This window comes from Merops nubicus, unplaced genomic scaffold, assembly GCF_000691845.1.
Source record: "Merops nubicus isolate BGI_N331 unplaced genomic scaffold, ASM69184v1 scaffold11069, whole genome shotgun sequence".
Classification (NCBI taxonomy): Eukaryota; Metazoa; Chordata; class Aves; order Coraciiformes; family Meropidae; genus Merops; species Merops nubicus.
The window spans coordinates 22622-34509 of record NW_008631771.1 but is presented as its reverse complement, the minus strand read 5'-3'; the positions used below and the strand labels follow the sequence as shown (position 1 = coordinate 34509).

At 37.7% G+C, this 11888-nt stretch overlaps 1 protein-coding gene across 1 annotated transcript in view; it reads right to left on the bottom strand.

Annotated features, from left to right (window-relative positions):
* LOC103780052 (rab GTPase-activating protein 1-like) overlaps positions 1-11888 on the bottom strand; it is a gene marked incomplete at its 3' end in the record, with an annotated part of 14887 nt that overhangs the window by 111 nt on the left and 2888 nt on the right. The window contains exons 3-8 of the mRNA XM_008947701.1: positions 10757-10967; positions 8814-8988; positions 7877-8037; positions 6969-7079; positions 1971-2037; positions 1-16 (exon numbers count right to left, since the gene is read on the bottom strand). The exon at positions 1-16 is cut by the window's left edge and continues 111 nt beyond it. Coding sequence (XP_008945949.1) covers positions 1-16; positions 1971-2037; positions 6969-7079; positions 7877-8037; positions 8814-8988; positions 10757-10967 — 741 coding nt within the window. The remainder of the gene's footprint in view (positions 17-1970; positions 2038-6968; positions 7080-7876; positions 8038-8813; positions 8989-10756; positions 10968-11888) is intronic.

Genomic DNA, 11888 nt, shown 5'->3' with positions numbered 1-11888 from the left:
TCTTTCCCATGGATTCCTAAAAATAAAACCATACAGGATTCTATAAGAGTCATGGTTTGAGATGAAAGACATTGAGGGAGGGGAGGGGAAATTATTATAGGAACTTCAGACTAAGACTGTGTTTGCTTTAGAAAACACTATCTAAACGTAGGATATGAAATAATGGATTGAGAACGTTTATAGGGAAATCACAGAAGCAGCAGCATCAGAAGAGGAGGAATATTTTAGAGGAAACTTAAGAGAAAATAGTTGAAGGACATAATTTTAAATATTTTTTTTTAATGTTTATTGTCAGCATGAAAATGAGGTGAGACATCTGCCACCCTTCTTCTGGAGCAGCTGAGATTGCTGCTTAGGAGACGAAGAGTTACAATAGGCTTAAAAAAAATTAAGCTAGCCCCACAGTACAGACAGAAACAGCCCATAAAAAAAAAAAAAAAAAAAAAAAAAAAAAAAAGAAAGACAAAGAGACAACACCCAACCCAAAATCTTAACAGTAAGATTTTACAACTCCCTCCAAGGTCAGTCTGATTTTCCCAATCCATAATTATACATCTGCTAGGTATATATACTCTACCCCAAGTCATAAGGCACAGACTTAGACTTCTAAGTATGCCAATGGGCTGGAATTCCAGTCCAAAGTAGCTTCAGATTTAAAGAACCACATTTCAGGACTATATGCAAAAAAAGTCAAAACAACCACATATGATGAAGTTAATACCAACAGCAATGCCTCTGTGTCTGGTTAAAATAATCTTATGCTAAACATCTGCTACTTCAACAAATATTTCTTACAGACCTGCCAGGAATAACCAGAGTGCAGAACCTGCACATAGGAGCTGTAACTAGTATGAGGGAAGCATGTGCTTCCTCAAGTTTTTCAGGATCCAGCAGGCCTCTATGGCAGTTTCCTTATAGATGAAAGGAGACTGACATTCCTACTCAGAAATTCCATTTCTTGTAGAGCAATAAGAGTGACTGAGTTCTCCAGATTTAAATAGGGAGAAAGTAATTCAGAAGGAAAACACGAATTTGTATGTATATCCTATAGTCAAAAAATGAACTACTAAGCCACTACATGCCGCAGCTGAATGTACTTGTAATGTAAATGTAGATAGAATTACAGGTGGAGTGAAGACAGGAATTCAAATACACAGACAATGCAGTAAAAAGGTGCTATATAGATTTATAAAAGCTAATTCATTATTTATAGTGAGTTATGTGGCATAATCAAATTATTTAGTCCAATTATTAAAATGGAAAATCAGAAACAATGCCAGCAAATAAAACCAGAAAAAAATGACCTAGTAGATATAAAATGGCAAATAAAAGACTCTGACAAAAGATCTAAATATTGATAGCTTAGAATCATCACTGTGAGTAAAGAAATGGACTAAGCAAAACCAGGGTAACTGTAGAGCCATAAAGTGACTGACTGGTTTAACTGAAGCACTTTTTCACATGAAAATAGTTGTGTTCTTATCCACAGTGTGAAAGTAAACTGGTATTATCACAGGAAGTATCATAGTATTCTGCAGTTCTCTTAGAAGCAACTCATAAGAAATGACAATTTTAGAAGAGAAGTGAATACTTCAAACTCTGAGAAAGAATTAAAATGCAAATGAAGCAAATAAATGCAGAATTTTCAGTGCCTTGGAAAAATAAGAAAAAAATTTAGGAACTATGTTTAACACAATACAGAAATCTCAGTTCTATGTAGCTGCCAGCTGACCTCGTCAGTGCTTCACTCGCCGAACAAAAACCAGATGCCACAGGTTTTGACATTAATTGAAATGTTTCCTCCTTTGTATGTAACAAGTTTGCTTCTAGTTTGAAGATACAAGCCCCAGGATTTAAGAAATAAAACCCCAATAAAACCAAATAGATGAGAGGTTTGTTTTCCTGGGTTTTGTTTTATTTTTTCAAATCACCTCTATCTTACTAAACATGTTACTAGGGCTAAGTATTACCATGTCTAGTAAGTGCATGTCACTGTTCTTCACATTTCGTCCAGGGCTTAGTAGCATCCCGAAGCACCTGTGCAGTTTATTTGAAAAACAAAGAAAAAAAGAAAAAAGACAGGTATTAGCTTTTCAAGATACAAAAGTATTTTCTTGAACATAATGGCACAGCCACCCACTGCTTCTAATTTAAAGAAAACCTTTCTTTGCCGTTTTTTGTTAGTGTTATGGCAACGATCAGGAAACATCACAATATATATTATAGAAATGTCAATGAAAATTATTTTCCAGAATGAATATGACAGAAATTAGTATCTGACTTGAGAACAACCAATTACTTTTAAAGACAACTTAGAATATTGGATTTAAAGATACCAACAATTCCTACACGATAGTGATGGAGATTGGCAAGAAGAAATCCACTCTCTCCCCTGTCAACTTAAAGAAATCATTTTCATACAATCATATGAAAACCTATAAATTCACCCATTCTATCACCCATAATGTCACTGGTGTAAAATACCATGTAGCATCATGTGCCCAAAAAAAAAAAAAAATAAAAACAAACCCACCAAAACAGTTTGCACAAATTTTAGTCTTTATTTTTTAAAATTGAACTTCTGTATTATACGGGGCCGTGAATTCCAGAATTCCTGTATAATCATTCAACAAGAAATGGTCTTGGTATTTCTGATAGTAAAAATAACAGGAAGCAAAACCAAAACAAAAAAAAACCACACCAGATAAAAATATCAACAACAAAACCATTCTTAAAACATTCAGAACTTTGAACTTTCCAAATATTGAAGGCACAAATCAAGGTCTGAAGTTTCTGCCTATCACCTTTATCTTTCTCTCCTTCAAACATACTCCATTATGAATGTAAAAATACCAGGCAGAATTAGCTACTTGTAACATAAGATGCAAGTCATTTTACACAGACTTTTTAAAATGTTAGATGTCAAATGAGGGAAACAAACAAGACCAACACACGAAAGAAAACAACTAAAAAAACCACAAAACAAAAAACACATGGCCATCAACTTGAAAGCAACTGCATCATGAAATGTTCTCAAAAATTGGGGTTATATTTCAGAGGGTTTTGCTTTGAGAATTTTTCTTCTGTGCTGCTCAAAGCTCCACCAGTCAGATACATTACTTTTTACCTGTGACTCTCAGAACAATGTAAACCAGAAGCATCACTACAAGCAACCTGACCCAAAACTCTACTCAAAAGAAGACTCAGCTTGAATCAGGTCACCCAAGGCTTTGGCAAGTTTGGAGCATCTCCAAGGACAGAGAATGAGTATCTCTCTTGGCAATATGTTCCAAAGCTCAGCTCCCTTTGTACTGACAACAACTGGTCTAACTCACTGAAATTCCCAGTGAAGTCACTTGTGTCCACTGCCTCTAGTCCCATAGCTCTGCACCTCCAAGAATAGTCTGGACCCATCTCCTCTGCACCCTTCCAGCAGGTTATCTGAATGCACCAGAAACAGCCCCTCATTCCCACCTTCTCTAAAGCTGAATAAAAGCAGCTCTGTTATCTGGGCAGAGTCCCACTTATCAAAAAAAAAAAAAAAAAAAAAAAAATTCAAGTTTGCAGAAAACATATGTTGTAAGAGATTATTTGAACATCCATAGTTTGGCAGTGAAGGCAGACTAGATACATAACAGCAACTATCATTTCAATAATGCTATTAACTGTGAAAGCCTTAAGAGATGCAATTATTACACCATCTACTAAGTTTGTGCCCATTACATTTGTTTACATGATTTTTCATTTTCTACCTCATTACACTTAAACAGTAACTTACATCCACAACTGTATTTTTCCTTCTGCACACTCTTACACTACTCAAACTGAAGTGGTAAATAAAACAGTAAACAACAATTTTGATTTATCTACGTAGCATAATGCAGTGCCAAGTAAAGCAACCAAGGTAGGTAGGATGGGCTTATATTTAACCACACAAGCAGGTTTCCCTGTGAGACTAATTAGACCAGGAAAAATGCTGCAATAGACTAACTACTTTCTGTTCCTGGGGTAGAAATAGCTCTGAGAGGGCTATATTTGTAATAGCAGAGGGGTCACTACCTTCTGGTACATCTGTGAAAGAAAACTGTAAGGCCAAGATTTAGAGGCAGGCAAAATATTTGTGCTTTTCAAAGACAGCAGCTCACAGATCCTAGCTCTTGCTGTGCATCTCTCAAATGTACCCAAGTTCTGATGTGTGCCAGCCAAAATTTTTGGGAAGTATGTTTCTGAAAGAGTGGGAGTCAGGAACAAGTAACCCTTGCTTCTCACAGAAGCAGACACATGCTGACTGGCAGCATTCTGCTACTAGCAGAGTCAGGGCTTCTCTTCCCACCAAGTTCAAAGAGCAAAACGAGCTCAAACGAGTTCAGGACCCTCACTTGCAGAGAAGCCAGATTTCACACAAACAGTTGTCAACACATTCAGCTTCTGATTTGAAGAGGCTGAACCACACACCCAGGATCCAAAGTGACCTGCATAGGCTGTGGGCCTTAATCTTGCCGCTTCTGACATGTTGGGCTTTCTGCGTTTACAGCTCACTACCAAGGAGCTATGTGCAGGTGCACTACTCTTTAAACACAGCTAATTTCTAGACCTGCAAAAAAAAGAACTGAAGTTATTCTTTGCTAAAATATATTTTCATTTATAGAAATACAAACGTTGCCCACGGATAAGGCTTTTGGTATTAAGTTAACATGATAACATTATCTTTAAGAGTTTCTCCAGTACCACTGAGCAAACAATATTCTGCACATCAGTTCTAAGGACACCAGTCTTCAACCGAAGCTATACCTAACTTGGTATTAACTCTCCTGTATGACTGGTAGCATACTATAACACCACTCAACTGGGAACAGAGTCAATCCTCTCATTTGCCAGAATGAAAGGCTGTCACTCTTCACAACAACTTCCTTAAAGTCTCAAATCATTAATCAGAATTTTCTTCTCAAATCCTGTAAGCCGCTGAGATTTGATATCCCACATTGTGAGACCGAACCAATGCAACGCTACGTGTCACCCAAAACTGGAAGGCAGGAACAAACACCACTTCTTTACCTGCTCTGACCTAGATAAAAACAGGCAAAGCCCAGGTCAAACAGGCCACAAAGGTAGAAGGGGCCCAAGTAACTCAACTGAGAGCAACATACCCCATGAACCTAACCCAGCCAAAGGCCCTATCTTAACAGCAGGAGGTGGCGAGTTTCTCCGAGTGACAGCCATCTGAGAAAGATTCTTAAACATATTGCAACCAAATTTCTTTAGCAACAACATTTTTTGCATTATATTCTCCACTTAGAAATACTTCTAAAGACACATTAAATCGCATAGAAGCACACCATCTGCTGTAACCCAAATTGATCTTTTATACCACTTTTTTAATTATAATATTATGCAGGTTAAGTGCATAAAACTATTAACAAGCCTGTGCATGCCATGTCAATTAAGTAACTTTTTATCAGCAAAGCTTTTGGTAGTGAAAATAACATGTGAATTTAATATCTTAAACAACATCAAAATAAAAACTCATTTCTAAGAAAGGTAGCTTTACTTTTGGGGGGAAAAAAAAAACAACGATCAAATGCTTTTCAGAAATGCTGTAAAGTTCATCCTTCAATAACTGAATTCTGAAGCCAAAATTACTTCAATTAAAAATACATTGGAAATAGGTGAGGTTTTTTAAAAGACAATGAGTAGCAGAAGTACAATTCCACAAGACAAGAGAGTAATAAAAAATTCTACTGTATATTCCTTGTCTAAAATATTAGATTAATTTTTTAAATTAGGGCTTGAAAGCAAGTCAAGAGATCAATCATAGGTTTTAGGAGGGTTGTGGGTTTTATTTCTTGATTCTCCTGCTACCTTGAATCCTAGTAGCAGAATCAATTTTTCCACTAAAATTGAATTCTCTTACTGTTACTCTTTTGATAAGATTGCCATCTGGTGGCATTGGCCATTTTTAAAAATAAAGGTACTGAGAAGGAATTTCCTAATTTAAATCAACAGAATCACTACTACTACTGTAGTGACAAGAGTCCACTGTTAATGAAGACATTAACTAATGGTTATACTTCACATTCATGGTCCACTTCTTGGCCAAATGCTTTGCACACAAAGTCACATTATACTGTCCAAAGGGATCCCCCTCATGTAACTTCCAGGAACCACAACATGAGTCATCAATCATTCCAGACCTCTTCACCATCACTTGAAGATACACATTAGAGTCCTATTATAACTACAGAGGAATCCTACTCATCTTGAAGACTCCACAAAAGACTGCTGCTTCCAACCAGCAGGTTAGAAGTCCAAACTCTAAGTGTTCCACCGCATTGATGTAACAGATTAATATGCTCCGAGGTTCATCAGAGCTCAGACAACCTAACTTGATTACTCTGACTAAACACTGAGATGCTGGTAACAGGGGATTGCAATAAATGAGTGGTTCTGTACTACTTAAAACGAACAGAAAACAAAATCAAAAGCATATGAACGTCATATCCCAGGTTACTAGCGATAGGACGAGAGGAAATGGGCTCGAGTTGCACCAGTGGAGGTTTAAGATTGGTGTCGTTATCGACACCCAATCCCCGGGATAGCTGCCACCCAACCTCTGCCGTTGGGCACCATCACAGACACCGTCTTCAATGTGAAGGATGCTGCAGCAATTGCTTATATAGCACAAGCCACGCCCACAAGGCCCCTCATGGGCAGTCTGAGCTTTCCGTTACATCGCGAGATATTCCGCACGCCGATCCCTGCCTAGGGCGGGCTCTGCTCACCACAACAGATTGGAAATTAGGAGGAATTTCTTTACTGAAAGAGTAATGAGGCATTGGAACAGGCTGCCCAGGGAGGTGGTGAAGCCACCATCCCTGGAGGTGTTAAAAAAAAATGCAAAGCCAGAGAAAAGTACATTAAATACTGTTTTCTCAAAAATGTAACCTACATTATTTTTACAAGTAGCTTACCTTTCAATGGCCAGTTCTTTGTTTGAGAGTTGCTGAACTGTAATCACCACTTTCTTCTCAATTCCCTGTTTAAGCTTGAAATACAGTTTCTCTCTGTCCTTTGGCACAGGGCTAAAAGAACAAAGATACAAGTTTTTTTTAGCACAGGCATAGAATATTAGCTTTAATACAGACAATAGAGCAGCAGCCCACATAAACTGTTAATGGCTCAACTCATTTGCAAGACCTTCTCTTCCTTTTATTTGCAAGTTAGTAAAGCAGCACTGAAGAAAAACAGACCACAAGCTCACACTTAGTACACTGTCTGGGGGATTTATCAGATAATGTATCCAAAAAAGCGTGGGGGGTTGGTTTTGTTTTAAAAATAGGAAATATGCTATATACTGGCTACAAAGCAAAGAATAAATAGAATATTTTCACATAACTAATTCTTATTATCAACTCTCTCTTCCATTAAAAAAAAATAATCTTGTAATTACTTGTAAAACAAAGAATACTTTTCTCCCCTGTCCCCTGTAATATATTTTCTAAATCTTCAATAAATATGGTATTCTTTAGCTTATTTTTTTAAAGAAAACGCTTAAAAAAAAGACTGTAGTTACTCAAGCAAACTGATTTGACTACAATTTTTAACAGACTTCCTATCTTTTCTATTTACACAGGCCTACCCTGAGCATCCTTAACAGAAATCATGTATTTAAAAGAAACTAACTGCTTTTAGATATTTTTACAGAAAAGATACAGAGAAACTAATTGCAAAAGCAAAGCAAAAGCTTCATTTTTATAACAAGCCTATTTAAGAAAAGAGGCCAAATCGATTTCAATGCAGTACAGTAACTGTGCATTCTGCAAGTAGCTATGTGCTTTTTTCAAAGAGATTTCTACTTTCCACTTCCCATTCAGTTTACCTAAAATTTCCTTTTCCATCATCTTCTTTGACTTCTAAAGAAACACTAAAAGTGTACACATCACCATCTGGAGTAGGAAGAACAAAGTCCTTAACGTGGTCGGATGCTTGCTTGGAAGAACGTTTGAATGCTGTTGAGAAACTGTACAAAATTCGGCTGACCTGCAGAAAAGCAAAAGAATTCCTAATTTCAGTCAAAGTATGTTTAATGGGTTATTGCGATACAGTTTTGCAGGTCATATAATTCCTGCCACTTGCCTCTTATACTGAACCCAAAGCATGCCTCCTGCAGCAGAGAACAGTCTGACTGGGTGTTCCATAACCAAGCAGGTTCAGTAACAACATCCCCACTTCCAGTCACGCCACGCTCGCTGCTAATGTACCGCGCGTAACAGTTACTATATAACACAGGACTAGGGAGGCAGCTCATTAGAGAACTGGAATCATGTACTTTCCAGGTTGTGTATTCCACACCACAATGTACAGCTTGCTCGCGTAGATGTCAGAAAACAAGGAGGTTTCTTCCTTTGCAATCTATTTTTCCACCCTAGAAAATCCTTTTCTACGAAACTACCACCTCCTAAAATCCTGGGGCAGGTTACTGCAAAGTGATTCTTTTAACTCACGAGCAATACACTGCAACTTTAGTCTGAAACCTACCCACATGAGGCCTGAAAATCAGAATGCTTGTCTTACTCTCAGGTTTTCTAAATCTTTCCAGTACAGTGCACTTTGGAATTTTATTGAAATACTAAAAGAAATTTTTTTTTAAATAATTTATATTTGCATTTATGACTAGCTGCACATTATGTGGAACTCATTATATATGTCTTAGCATATTTTTTGAGGCACTATATAACATTTCCACATCTGGCATAACTTCTTAAACCACCACTCGTATCCTTTTTACTAGTCACTGTGCAACATTTGATACTTACTGCCTCTTTAATCTCACAGGAGAAAACATGGATCTGGAACTCTTCTGTTCCACAGCTGCTCTCAGTAAATGCAAAACAGTTACTCTCTGAAGTCCCATTTTGTCCACGCACACAAAACAACACCTTATAGATTGGAAAAGAGGCAATCTCTGTATTGTTTGCTTGATTTATTATTCTGTCAAGAAAAGTAACAGGGAAGATCAAAGAAAAAGGTCAATAAAACAAACAGGCCTACCTAAAATGCTTTTTTGCAACTAGATAAGTATCTAAACTGTAATTACTACTAAATTCAAGTGCACAGGATGGGCACTAGGAACAGAAACAGGCTTTCCAAATTTAAGATGTAAATGTTTCTCATTGTAATTAGTTTCTTTTATACTCCTAATAGAAATACAGTACTTCTGTATCATGAAAGAATGACCATCATTGCTGTGCACTCATTTGTGAAAAACACACCATCAGGAATGTAGAAACCACAGCAACTGTGAAAATGTGATTTGTGTACAAAGATCAAAGAAAATTCTACCTTATGTGAGAATTTAATCTCTGTTTTAACTAAAAAAAAAAAAAACAAAACAAACAAAAAAAACCCCCAAAACATTATTTATTCAGAATCTACCAGACTATATAGCTTAGCAAATGCTTGCTGTCATGGTCAGGTGAATAGTAATCAGACCTAAGGGCTCACACAAAAATTTCAAGTCCTCAAACTCAGAACCCAAAGACACTTTAAAGAAGACAAAGAGGGGTGATCTCAGAACAGTCTTCCAGACAGTGAGTTTTAAAAAATAACAGAGCTACCCAGTACTCCTCTGCCTTCTTGCTAGCTGTCCATACACACATTCACATCAAGGGTGAATAAAAATAATTTCCTTGGAACTGAATCCCAAGTCAGTAACAATAAAAATAAAGCACTAGTCCTCTAAAGGCAAGAAAAGCCCAGAGAGGATCCAGCATACTGTAATACTGGTGGGGCATGTTAAATGGAACCCCACTTGCCAACTGTTCAAGTACCAGGAAAGGAAACACTCCTAAGGTGGTACTGGTGTCACCTGAGCTGTGATGGATTATATTATGTCACACATGGATTCACCTTTATAGCTCTGTGCAGACTCCTAGGCAGTCCTTTGCTTAAGAATTTCCTCTGCAATTAAAGATCAAAGGAATCTGCAGTCTCACTTGCAAAATGACCTTCCTGAATGGCCACAATGACTATGAAAATGGCTACAACACACCTAGCATCTTGTGTCTTTGTGACTGTCACCGTCCTAAAAGTATGCCGTGCAACTTCCCAATTCAGATGAAATATTGCCATAACAGCAAATTAAATCTTTAATTAGGTTCAAAGAACAAAGTGGAAGAAAATAATATATCTGCCTGAAGGTCCCACTGTCTTTCTGCACAAGATGATAGTCCGTACATAGGTGGAGCATAGGAAGGGAAGACAATCTAACCATATCTTTCAGGCTTGGCTTCAGCACAGGCACGTCTGGGAGAACAGACTAGCGGTTCAAGTCCCCAGCACCTTAGGAAAAGTCTAAACCTGGAGCTTCTTCATCTGACCCAAGACCAGCAGAAGCAGAACCACTACTGCTGCAATAGATCTACCTTGGAGGCAATTACAGACTGGGAATGTTGGGAGATAGCAGGCATCATCAGCTCTTCCTTTCCAGTATATCACTTGTTACCATATTTGAATAGAGATGCAGGTAGAAAGATACACTTTGGTTGACACTGTACAGCAACAGCTACCACTGACGACATACTGCATGTTAAATCTGAGCAGGTATTTTACTGTTTCAGAGCAATTTCTCAAAAATAACTGGCTTCAGCAAGAAGTCCAGGCACAAATCCAGAAATTCTACTTCCATGTGTGAGTAACGAAGTCAGAATCCAGTTTTTATGTGTCTGTGGAATTAACAAAAGAAACATTTGTATGTTACCTTACAGAGCCTTCAGGAATGTTCGGGACATAAAGCGTTACTGGCAAAGGGGCCTGACTTGAGGATTTCAGGTTGGCCATAGCTTGTAGAGCTTCCGGTTCATTTCGAGGGGCAGACACTTTTGTGAAACCTAAATAAGTCAGTTTGTTAAACAGTACACTGTCCTCTTCCAGGGGTTCACTGGGAGAAGATGGCCTTGGTGCAGAGATTTCTGAAAATGAAGAAACCACTTCTTTTATTTTTACATATTGTTTTCTCAATGACTTCAATGGCAAAATCTCCCCCTTTTTCTGAGAACGGACAGGGCAGTCAAAAGTCCAGCTCAACCAGTAAGAAATCCATTTGGTGGCTTAATATCAGCATTTTGTCTAGTCTATTCTAAAGCATGTTTCCAAGTATGGCATAGGAGCAAACTGCCTTTTGACTCCTTCTGGCAGTGATAGAACACAACTTTTCTTTAAGCTCCATTCCCCAGATGTTTTTTTCTTCAGTTTGCTTATACCTCCTTCTAATTCCCATTCATCAATTTGCATAAAGATGCCTCTAATTTTCCTCTCTCCCATGTCTTTGCAGCTTGTTTAGAATTACTGAACATGGTTTGCATTCCTGGGATAGCAATACTAATGGCAAGAAACCATCAGGAAGCTGGAGAAAAGAAAAAGGCTACTTGTTTGTTCCTCTGCTCAGCACAAGAGAAGCATCATTTTTCTACTGTCACACTACTACAGACAGGGGCCTGAGAGAGCTTTTGGGAGTTTAGCTGTTAGTGTTGTTTTCTGGGAGGTTTTTTTAAGGCATTTTGAAATTTGAGAAATGAAAGGAAAGGAGGAAGAAAAATTCATTAAGTATGGAATCAGAATAATCTAGGCTGGAAAAGACCTCTAGAGGCCATCTAGCTTTAAGTCCTGCTCAGAGACTGATCAGGTTAGATTAGGGCTCATTTTAAAACTGGATCAGGATACTCAGGGCCCTGTCTAGACAAGTTTTAGTATCTCCAAAAACAGGCATTCCAAGCCTAAGCAATCAGCCCTGTTATTACTATAGCTAGTATTTCTGTAGTACTAAAATCATAAAGGTTGCAAAATCAAATTATTCCCTACTGGAGGGGGAGAATGTATCTACAAGTACCTCT